This window comes from Paramisgurnus dabryanus, chromosome 7 (assembly GCF_030506205.2).
Source record: "Paramisgurnus dabryanus chromosome 7, PD_genome_1.1, whole genome shotgun sequence".
Classification (NCBI taxonomy): Eukaryota; Metazoa; Chordata; class Actinopteri; order Cypriniformes; family Cobitidae; genus Paramisgurnus; species Paramisgurnus dabryanus.
Genome location: NC_133343.1, coordinates 33,372,821 through 33,385,326, shown reverse-complemented (window position 1 = coordinate 33,385,326; position 12,506 = coordinate 33,372,821). Strand labels below are relative to the sequence as shown.

The 12,506-nt window shown below is 33.9% G+C and overlaps 1 protein-coding gene across 10 annotated transcripts in view; it reads left to right on the top strand.

Moving 5' to 3' along the window:
• ptprt (protein tyrosine phosphatase receptor type T) overlaps window positions 1–12,506 on the top strand; it is a 320,643-nt gene that overhangs the window by 188,116 nt on the left and 120,021 nt on the right. For all 10 annotated transcript variants that reach the window (XM_065279615.1, XM_065279610.1, XM_065279609.1 and 7 more), the window contains exon 12: window positions 993–1,266. In XM_065279615.1, the coding sequence (XP_065135687.1) occupies window positions 993–1,266 (274 nt within the window). The remainder of the gene's footprint in view (window positions 1–992; window positions 1,267–12,506) is intronic.

The window sequence follows — 12,506 nt, the reverse complement described above, 5'->3', positions numbered from 1 at the left end:
ATATTTGTTTTGAATAGCGATGTATAAATAAAACTGAAGTTCAATTTTTGTTGTTGTTGACAACACCATAGTCACAGGGACAGGGGAAAATAATATGAACTAATAATAGCATACACATAAAAATGCTGGGTTGTTTCAACCTATGGCTGGGTCAAATATGGACAAACCCAAAATGCTCACTTAATCTAGAAAATATATTTGACCCATTCATGGGCTGGAACAAATCAGCATGGATAAATTTAATCCCAGTGGTTGGGTTTGTTCACATTTTACCCAAACGTGGCTTGAAACAACCCAACATTTTTATTTTTTAGATTGTATTTTTCACAATTCAGTCAAAATTAAGGGTCTGTTTATCCAATATTCAGCAAGAATATTAGTCCGATATTGGCCGGAATCACTTAATTTGGATATTGTAGGAGTCGAGGTAGTATAATCTTATCTGATCATGGACTCAAACTGTAATGCAAATGCTTAAAGTCCATGTAAATGTGTTCTCGGTTTGTGACACCAGAGAAAAATGTGATATTAACCACCCAGACAAATTTGAATGATAACAAAACAATAAGTAAATAAAAACAAAAACAGGCAGGATTCTCTGCTCTCAAACGCTGGGGGCGTGCGTGTCCGCTGTCTGCACTGAAACCACTCCCACTTGCTGGATGCTCGCGATTGGGTTAGGGGCGGGGCCATGCCCGGAGACTCCAGTGTGTCATCGAGCCACCGTTTTAGCCCCACCCCAATAACCCTGAACTCAGAAAAGTGGAAAAACTGTTTAAAAGTACTTCACAGTTCACCGTCCTTGTAATGTGTTTCAGAAATACATTTCTAACATTTATAATGTGTTTATAAACAATTATTTGAAAAAACTTTACACAGACTTGAACAAAACCCACTGGCTACTTCTCACTGAATACTCTGTTTTATTAAATAATAGCTGCCTGTTAATTTTGATGTTCAATACATTAATGCAGCTTGTTTTTTTCTTCTAGCGCCTATCAAGTTGTGGTTCAAGAGCAACGCAAGCAGAAAGTTCGTCGAGCGGCTGATGTCTCGGAGTGTTTTCCTGTTCCTGTGAGCTTTAAAAACGCCTCCATCTTGGATTCACCTCACTACTATGCGGCCGAACTTCCCCCTGTTAGTCTCGCTGTGGTACAGCCCTTTACTATAGGAGACAACAAGACTTATAACGGTTACTGGAACGCTCCACTGTCACCCGCCAAGAGCTACAGCATTTACTTTCAAGCCATGAGCAAAGCCAACGGGGTGAGTATCTACTGTAGTTCCTTCATGTTCGTTAATTGGCTTTTATTGTTATTGATGCTTGAGAATTCATAGAGTCATTTTAACAAAACTTATTACACGGCTCTCTGGAATGATCACAATGTCGGGGCTTATTTCCCGATAACTACCGGCTGCGTCTACATTAACCCTTACATGTCACGAACATTGGCAACATCACCTCAAAATAAAATAAAATATTTTTTACAAAGAAGTTAATCCAGTCTGATCCAGTCGTTTTTTTTTTTTTTTACGAGTAAGCTAATTCGTATTAATGGTGAATCGTACAAAAAAATTACGATTATCAAAAATAACAACGAAACCCACATCACAGGGCCAAAAGCAAATTGTACAAAAATTTAGGATTATCATAAAAACAAGAAAACCCTGAAACCCCAACGCCACAGAGGCAAAAGCAAATTGTAAATTTTTTACCATTATCTAAAAAAAAAAAAAAACGAAACCCCAACTTCACAGGGGCAAAAGCAAATTGTGCAAAAATTTAGGATTATCATTAAAAAAAATCTCAACCCAAACGTCACAGGGTCAAAAGCAAATTGTAAAAAATTTTGATAAGCATAACAAAAAAATTGAAACCCCAACGTCACAGGGGCAAAAGCAAATTATACAAAAATGTACAATTATCATTGAAAAAAAAACGAAACCCCAACATCACAGGGGCGAAAGCAAATTGTACAAAAATTTACGATTATCATAAAAAAATCGAAACACCAACGTCACAGGGGCAAAAGCAAATTGTACAAAAATGCACCATTATCATAAAAAATCGAAACACCAACGTCACAGGGGCAAAAGCAAATTGTAAAAAAAAAATCGATTATCATAAAAAAAGAAACCCCAACGTCACAGGGGCAAAAGCAAATTGTACAAACATTTACGATTTTCAATAAAAAAACGAAACCCCAACGTCACAGGGGCAAAAGCAAATTGTACAAAAATGCACGCTTATCATAAAAAATCGAAACACCAACGTCACAGGGGCAAAAGCAAATTGTACAAAAATGCATGCTTATCATAAAAAATCGAAACACCAATGTCACAGGGGCAAAAGCAAATTGTACAAAAATGTACGATTATCATAAAAAAGTCAAAAACACCAACGTCACAGGGGCAAAAGCAAATTGTACAAAAATGCACGCTTATCATAAAAAATCGAAACCCCAACGTCACAGGGGCAAAAGCAAATTGTACAAAAATGCACGCTTATCATAAAAAATCGAAACACCAACGTCACAGGGGCAAAAGCAAATTGTACAAAAATGCATGCTTATCATAAAAAATCGAAACACCAATGTCACAGGGGCAAAAGCAAATTGTACAAAAATGTACGATTATCATAAAAAAATCGAAACACCAACGTCACAGGGGCAAAAGCAAATTGTACAAAAATGCACGCTTATCATAAAAAATCGAAACACCAACGTCACAGGGGCAAAAGCAAATTGTACAAAAATGCATGCTTATCATAAAAAATCGAAACACCAACGTCACAGGGGCAAAAGCAAATTGTACAAAAATGCACGCTTATCATAAAAAATCGAAACACCAACGTCACAGGGGCAAAAGCAAATTGTACAAAAAATGTTGGATTATCATAAAAATAAAAAATAAACAAAACCCCAACGTCACAGGGGCAAAAGCAAATTATACAAAAATGCACGCTTATCATAAAAAATCGAAACACCAACGTCACAGGGGCAAAAGCAAATTATACAAAAATGCACGCTTATCATAAAAAATCGAAACACCAACGTCACAGGGGCAAAAGCAAATTATACAAAAATGCATGCTTATCATAAAAAATCGAAACACCAATGTCACAGGGGCAAAAGCAAATTGTACAAAAATGTACGATTATCATAAAAAAGTCAAAAACACCAACGTCACAGGGGCAAAAGCAAATTGTACAAAAATGCACGCTTATCATAAAAAATCGAAACACCAACGTCACAGGGGCAAAAGCAAATTGTACAAAAATGCACGCTTATCATAAAAAATCGAAACACCAACGTCACAGGGGCAAAAGCAAATTGTACAAAAATGCATGCTTATCATAAAAAATCGAAACACCAATGTCACAGGGGCAAAAGCAAATTGTACAAAAATGTACGATTATCATAAAAAAATCTAAACACCAACGTCACAGGGGCAAAAGCAAATTGTACAAAAATGCACGCTTATCATAAAAAATCGAAACACCAACGTCACAGGGGCAAAAGCAAATTGTACAAAAATGCACGCTTATCATAAAAAATCGAAACACCAACGTCACAGGGGCAAAAGCAAATTGTACAAAAAATGTTGGATTATCATAAAAAAATCGAAACACCAACGTCACAGGGGCAAAAGCAAATTGTACAAAAATGCACGCTTATCATAAAAAATCGAAACACCAACGTCACAGGGGCAAAAGCAAATTGTACAAAAAATGTTGGATTATCATAAAAATAAAAAATAAACAAAACCCCAACGTCACAGGGGCAAAAGCAAATTATACAAAAATGCACGCTTATCATAAAAAATCGAAACACCAACGTCACAGGGGCAAAAGCAAATTATACAAAAATGCACGCTTATCATAAAAAATCGAAACACCAACGTCACAGGGGCAAAAGCAAATTATACAAAAATGCATGCTTATCATAAAAAATCGAAACACCAATGTCACAGGGGCAAAAGCAAATTGTACAAAAATGTACGATTATCATAAAAAAGTCAAAAACACCAACGTCACAGGGGCAAAAGCAAATTGTACAAAAATGCACGCTTATCATAAAAAATCGAAACACCAACGTCACAGGGGCAAAAGCAAATTGTACAAAAATGCACGCTTATCATAAAAAATCGAAACACCAACGTCACAGGGGCAAAAGCAAATTGTACAAAAATGCATGCTTATCATAAAAAATCGAAACACCAATGTCACAGGGGCAAAAGCAAATTGTACAAAAATGTACGATTATCATAAAAAAATCTAAACACCAACGTCACAGGGGCAAAAGCAAATTGTACAAAAATGCACGCTTATCATAAAAAATCGAAACACCAACGTCACAGGGGCAAAAGCAAATTGTACAAAAATGCACGCTTATCATAAAAAATCGAAACACCAACGTCACAGGGGCAAAAGCAAATTGTACAAAAAATGTTGGATTATCATAAAAATAAAAAATAAACAAAACCCCAACGTCACAGGGGCAAAAGCAAATTGTACAAAAATTTTGGATTTTCATAAAAATAAAAAAACGAAACCCCAGCGTCACAGGGGCGCAAAAGCAAATTGTACAAAAATATACGATTATCATAAAAAAAACGAAACCCCAACGTCACAGGGGCAAAAGCAAATTGTACAAACATTTAAGATTTTCAATAAAAAAACAAAACCCCAACGTCACAGGGTCAAAAGCATATTGTACAAAAATTTACAATTATCATAACCAAAGAAAAAAAATTGAAACACCAACGTCACATGGGCAAAAGCAAATTGTACAAAAATGTAAGATTATCATAAAAAAATGAAACCCCAACGTCACAGGGGCAAAAGCAAATTGTACAAAATGTACGATTATCATAAAAAAAGAAATCCCAACATCACAGGGGAAAAAGCTAATTTTACAAAAATTTACGATTATCATAAAAAAACGAAACCCCAACGTCACAGGGGCAAAAGGAAATTGTACAAAAATTTTGAATTTTCATAAAATAAAAAAACGAAACCCCAGCGTCACAGGGGCGCAAAAGCAAATTGTACAAAAATATACGATTATCATAAAAAAACGAAACCCCAACGTCACAGGGGTGCAAAAGCAAATTGTACAAAAATTTACGATTATCATAAAAAAACGAAACCCCAACGTCACAGGGGCAAAAGCAAATTGTACAAAAATTTTGGATTTTCATAAAAATAAAAAACGAAACCCCAACGTCACAGGGGCAAAAGCAAATTGTACAAAAATTTTGGATTTTCATAAAAATAAAAAATAAACAAAACCCCAACGTCACAGGGGCAAAAGCAAATTGTAAAAAAAAAATTGATTATCATAAAAAAAGAAACCCCAACGTCACAGGGGCAAAAGCAAATTGTACAAACATTTAAGATTTTCAATAAAAAAACGAAACCCCAACGTCACAGGGGCGCAAAAGCAAATTATACAAAAATATACGATTATCATAAAAAAACGAAACCCCAACGTCACAGGGGCAAAAGGAAATTGTACAAAAAATGTTGGATTATCATAAAAATAAAAAATAAACAAAACCCCAACGTCACAGGGGCAAAAGCAAATTGTAAAAAAAAAATTGATTATCATAAAAAAAGAAACCCCAACGTCACAGGGGCAAAAGCAAATTGTACAAACATTTAAGATTTTCAATAAAAAAACGAAACCCCAACGTCACAGGGTCAAAAGCATATTGTACAAAAATTTACAATTATCATAACCAAAGAAAAAAAAATTGAAACACCAACGTCACATGGGCAAAAGCAAATTGTACAAAAATGTAAGATTATCATAAAAAAATGAAACCCCAACGTCACAGGGGCAAAAGCAAATTGTACAAAATGTACGATTATCATAAAAAAAGAAATCCCAACATCACAGGGGAAAAAGCTAATTTTACAAAAATGTACGATTATCATAAAAAAACGAAACCCCAACGTCACAGGGGCAAAAGGAAATTGTACAAAAATTTTGAATTTTCATAAAATAAAAAAACGAAACCCCAGCGTCACAGGGGCGCAAAAGCAAATTGTACAAAAATATACGATTATCATAAAAAAACGAAACCCCAACGTCACAGGGGTGCAAAAGCAAATTGTACAAAAATTTACGATTATCATAAAAAAACGAAACCCCAACGTCACAGGGGCAAAAGCAAATTGTACAAAAATTTTGGATTTTCATAAAAATAAAAAAACGAAACCCCAGCGTCACAGGGGCGCAAAAGCAAATTATACAAAAATATACGATTATCATAAAAAAACGAAACCCCAACGTCACAGGGGCAAAAGGAAATTGTACAAAAAATGTTGGATTATCATAAAAATAAAAAATAAACAAAACCCCAACGTCACAGGGGCAAAAGCAAATTGTACAAAAATATACGATTATCATAAAAAAAATGAAACCCCAACGTCACAGGGACAAAAGCAAATTGTACAAAAAATGTTGGATTATCATAAAAATAAAAAAACCAAACCCCAGCGTCACAGGGGCGCAAAAGCAAATTGTACAAAAATATACGATTATCATAAAAAAAGAAACCCCAACGTCACAGGGGCAAAAGCAAATTGTACAAACATTTAAGATTTTCAATAAAAAAACGAAACCCCAACGTCACAGGGTCAAAAGCATATTGTACAAAAATTTACAATTATCATAACCAAAGAAAAATAAATTGAAACACCAACGTCACATGGGCAAAAGCAAATTGTACAAAAATGTAAGATTATCATAAAAAAATGAAACCCCAACGTCACAGGGGCAAAAGCAAATTGTACAAAATGTACGATTATCATAAAAAAAGAAATCCCAACATCACAGGGGAAAAAGCTAATTTTACAAAAATGTACGATTATCATAAAAAAACGAAACCCCAACGTCACAGGGGCAAAAGGAAATTGTACAAAAATTTTGAATTTTCATAAAATAAAAAAACGAAACCCCAGCGTCACAGGGGCGCAAAAGCAAATTGTACAAAAATATACGATTATCATAAAAAAACGAAACCCCAACGTCACAGGGGCAAAAGCAAATTGTACAAAAATTTTGGATTTTCATAAAAATAAAAAACGAAACCCCAACGTCACAGGGGCAAAAGCAAATTGTACAAAAATTTTGGATTTTCATAAAAATAAAAAAACGAAACCCCAGCGTCACAGGGGCGCAAAAGCAAATTATACAAAAATATACGATTATCATAAAAAAACGAAACCCCAACGTCACAGGGGCAAAAGGAAATTGTACAAAAAATGTTGGATTATCATAAAAATAAAAAATAAACAAAACCCCAACGTCACAGGGGCAAAAGCAAATTGTACAAAAATATACGATTATCATAAAAAAAATGAAACCCCAACGTCACAGGGACAAAAGCAAATTGTACAAAAAATGTTGGATTATCATAAAAATAAAAAAACGAAACCCCAGCGTCACAGGGGCGCAAAAGCAAATTGTACAAAAATATACGATTATCATAAAAAAACGAAACCCCAACGTCACAGGGGCAAAAGGAAATTGTACAAAAATTTTGAATTTTCATAAAATAAAAAAACGAAACCCCAGCGTCACAGGGGCGCAAAAGCAAATTGTACAAAAATATACGATTATCATAAAAAAACGAAACCCCAACGTCACAGGGGTGCAAAAGCAAATTGTACAAAAATTTACGATTATCATAAAAAAACGAAACCCCAACGTCACAGGTTCAAAAGCAAATTGTACAAAAATTTTGGATTTTCATAAAAATAAAAAACGAAACCCCAACGTCACAAGGGCAAAAGCAAACTGTACAAAAATTTTGGATTTTCATAAAAATAAAAAAACGAAACCCCAGCGTCACAGGGGCGCAAAAGCAAATTATACAAAAATATACGATTATCATAAAAAAACGAAACCCCAACGTCACAGGGGCAAAAGGAAATTGTACAAAAAATGTTGGATTATCATAAAAATAAAAAATAAACAAAACCCCAACGTCACAGGGGCAAAAGCAAATTGTACAAAAATATACGATTATCATAAAAAAAATGAAACCCCAACGTCACAGGGGCAAAAGCAAATTGTACAAAAATATACGATTATCATAAAAAAAATGAAACCCCAACGTCACAGGGACAAAAGCAAATTGTACAAAAAATGTTGGATTATCATAAAAATAACAAAACGAAACCCCAGCGTCACAGGGGCGCAAAAGCAAATTGTACAAAAATATACGATTATCATAAAAAAACGAAACCCCAACGTCACAGGGGCAAAAGGAAATTGTACAAAAATTTTGAATTTTCATAAAATAAAAAAACGAAACCCCAGCGTCACAGGGGCGCAAAAGCAAATTGTACAAAAATATACGATTATCATAAAAAAACGAAACCCCAACGTCACAGGGGTGCAAAAGCAAATTGTACAAAAATTTACGATTATCATAAAAAAACGAAACCCCAACGTCACAGGGGCAAAAGCAAATTGTACAAAAATTTTGGATTTTCATAAAAATAAAAAACGAAACCCCAACGTCACAGGGGCAAAAGCAAATTGTACAAAAATTTTGGATTTTCATAAAAATAAAAAAACGAAACCCCAGCGTCACAGGGGCGCAAAAGCAAATTATACAAAAATATACGATTATCATAAAAAAACGAAACCCCAACGTCACAGGGGCAAAAGGAAATTGTACAAAAAATGTTGGATTATCATAAAAATAAAAAATAAACAAAACCCCAACGTCACAGGGGCAAAAGCAAATTGTACAAAAATATACGATTATCATAAAAAAAATGAAACCCCAACGTCACAGGGACAAAAGCAAATTGTACAAAAAATGTTGGATTATCATAAAAATAAAAAAACGAAACCCCAGCGTCACAGGGGCGCAAAAGCAAATTGTACAAAAATATACGATTATCATAAAAAAACGAAACCCCAACGTCACAGGGGTGCAAAAGCAAATTGTACAAAAATTTACGATTATCATAAAAAAACGAAACCCCAACGTCACAGGGGCAAAAGCAAATTGTACAAAAATTTTGGATTTTCATAAAAATAAAAAACGAAACCCCAACGTCACAGGGGCAAAAGCAAATTGTACAAAAATTTTGGATTTTCATAAAAATAAAAAAACGAAACCCCAGCGTCACAGGGGCGCAAAAGCAAATTATACAAAAATATACGATTATCATAAAAAAACGAAACCCCAACGTCACAGGGGCAAAAGGAAATTGTACAAAAAATGTTGGATTATCATAAAAATAAAAAATAAACAAAACCCCAACGTCACAGGGGCAAAAGCAAATTGTACAAAAATATACGATTATCATAAAAAAAATGAAACCCCAACGTCACAGGGACAAAAGCAAATTGTACAAAAAATGTTGGATTATCATAAAAATAAAAAAACGAAACCCCAGCGTCACAGGGGCGCAAAAGCAAATTGTACAAAAATATACGATTATCATAAAAAAACGAAACCCCAACGTCACAGGGGCAAAAGGAAATTGTACAAAAATTTTGAATTTTCATAAAATAAAAAAACGAAACCCCAGCGTCACAGGGGCGCAAAAGCAAATTGTACAAAAATATACGATTATCATAAAAAAACGAAACCCCAACGTCACAGGGGTGCAAAAGCAAATTGTACAAAAATTTACGATTATCATAAAAAAACGAAACCCCAACGTCACAGGGGCAAAAGCAAATTGTACAAAAATTTTGGATTTTCATAAAAATAAAAAACGAAACCCCAACGTCACAAGGGCAAAAGCAAATTGTACAAAAATTTTGGATTTTCATAAAAATAAAAAAACGAAACCCCAGCGTCACAGGGGCGCAAAAGCAAATTATACAAAAATATACGATTATCATAAAAAAACGAAACCCCAACGTCACAGGGGCAAAAGGAAATTGTACAAAAAATGTTGGATTATCATAAAAATAAAAAATAAACAAAACCCCAACGTCACAGGGGCAAAAGCAAATTGTACAAAAATATACGATTATCATAAAAAAAATGAAACCCCAACGTCACAGGGGCAAAAGCAAATTGTACAAAAATATACGATTATCATAAAAAAATGAAACCCCAACGTCACAGGGACAAAAGCAAATTGTACAAAAAATGTTGGATTATCATAAAAATAACAAAACGAAACCCCAGCGTCACAGGGGCGCAAAAGCAAATTGTACAAAAATATACGATTATCATAAAAAAACGAAACCCCAACGTCACAGGGGCAAAAGGAAATTGTACAAAAATTTTGAATTTTCATAAAATAAAAAAACGAAACCCCAGCGTCACAGGGGCGCAAAAGCAAATTGTACAAAAATATACGATTATCATAAAAAAACGAAACCCCAACGTCACAGGGGTGCAAAAGCAAATTGTACAAAAATTTACGATTATCATAAAAAAACGAAACCCCAACGTCACAGGGGCAAAAGCAAATTGTACAAAAATTTTGGATTTTCATAAAAATAAAAAACGAAACCCCAACGTCACAGGGGCAAAAGCAAATTGTACAAAAATTTTGGATTTTCATAAAAATAAAAAAACGAAACCCCAGCGTCACAGGGGCGCAAAAGCAAATTATACAAAAATATACGATTATCATAAAAAAACGAAACCCCAACGTCACAGGGGCAAAAGGAAATTGTACAAAAAATGTTGGATTATCATAAAAATAAAAAATAAACAAAACCCCAACGTCACAGGGGCAAAAGCAAATTGTACAAAAATATACGATTATCATAAAAAAAATGAAACCCCAACGTCACAGGGACAAAAGCAAATTGTACAAAAAATGTTGGATTATCATAAAAATAAAAAAACGAAACCCCAGCGTCACAGGGGCGCAAAAGCAAATTGTACAAAAATATACGATTATCATAAAAAAACGAAACCCCAACGTCACAGGGACAAAAGCAAATTGTACAAAAAATGTTGGATTATCATAAAAATAAAAAATAAACAAAACCCCAACGTCACAGGGGCAAAAGCAAATTGTACAAAAATTTTGGATTTTCATAAAAATAAAAAAAACGAAACCCCAGCGTCACAGGGGCGCAAAAGCAAATTGTACAAAAATATACGATTATCATAAAAAAAACGAAACCCCAAGTCAAAGGGTACAAAAGCAAATTGTACATAAAATGTTGGATTATCATAAAAATAAAAAATAAACAAAACCCCAACGTCACAGGTGCAAAAGCAAATTGTTCAAAAATGTACAATTATAATAAAAAAAAAAAACCAACGTCACCGGGGCAAAAGCAAATTGTACAAAAATGTACGTATGTGGTCGTACGAATTGGCCACTTCGTAAAATACAAATTGCCATGAGATAGCGTCAGTTAATCCTGTTTTTTTTTTTTTACAGTTTTGCATTATGCTTACCTGTCTTGAAATAAATGGCAAAATGAACCAAATCCAAATAGAGAAAACTTTCCGCTTTATTTTTTTACTTTAGAAAAACACATTTTAATGCTAATTTTTTAAGTTAGTTATTTATAAGTTCTTTTTAGGAACAAACAGACATTACAAAGTAAAAGTACAATTCAGCAATAATGCAATATGCAAAAGATAAACATTGAAGTACACTGAGCGTTTTCTTTATATTTACCTCACTTTATATCATTCAAAATTGCCAGCCAACTAGTTAGTGAAGTACAGATATTAATACATAAATCTATATCAGAATTTAGGGTCTCAGCAGACGTAATGCACTGTGTGAAGGCTACGCTCGGGCCTGCTCGCATAGCTCTGCGTTCTGAAGTATGTGACTCTAGATTTGATTGGATTTCATTCAATTCAATCTCTCAGTCTCAGGCGACTGGAGAAAAGCACTCAAAAACAACCTCAGACCGTGACCTAGATAATTTGATTGGAGATTCATGCATAAAATATGGATTTAGGTTGGTAGTTTAGATTTGTTTTCAACTTACCTTCTTCCATGTGTGCTTAGTGTAACACTGTGTCATCTGATTTTTGTCATTTCCACGGCACAAAGTAACAAATACGTTCACAATGCAATTTACTATAGAGATTACCTCTCATATTGATAGATACGCACACTTGCTTGACATAGCACATCTCAAATACATACTGTAGACTGTATATATAACATTCTCATTCACTTATTGCATTGCCTTGCATACTAAAATTTAAATCCAAGTGGCACTTTTAAAGAAAGATAGCACTGAACTTTACTAAAACTGACTTTATACAGCCACTTAAATCATCTTGACACCTTTAGTTTGGAGAAAAGCTCAAGTATCATTCATCTGAAGGTATCTCATGTGGATATTTTATCTAATGCAGTAGCATTCATACATTTGTAAGTGTGGCTCAAGTGTCTATGATGCTTTTTAAGGGCTTTGGTCACAATACCAACACATCAGTTATGAATAGTAATACTTTGATTTTTAATTATGAAGATTGTTAATCAATAATGTTAGCATTAGAACTTATAGTGCACATGAAATGAGTGATAC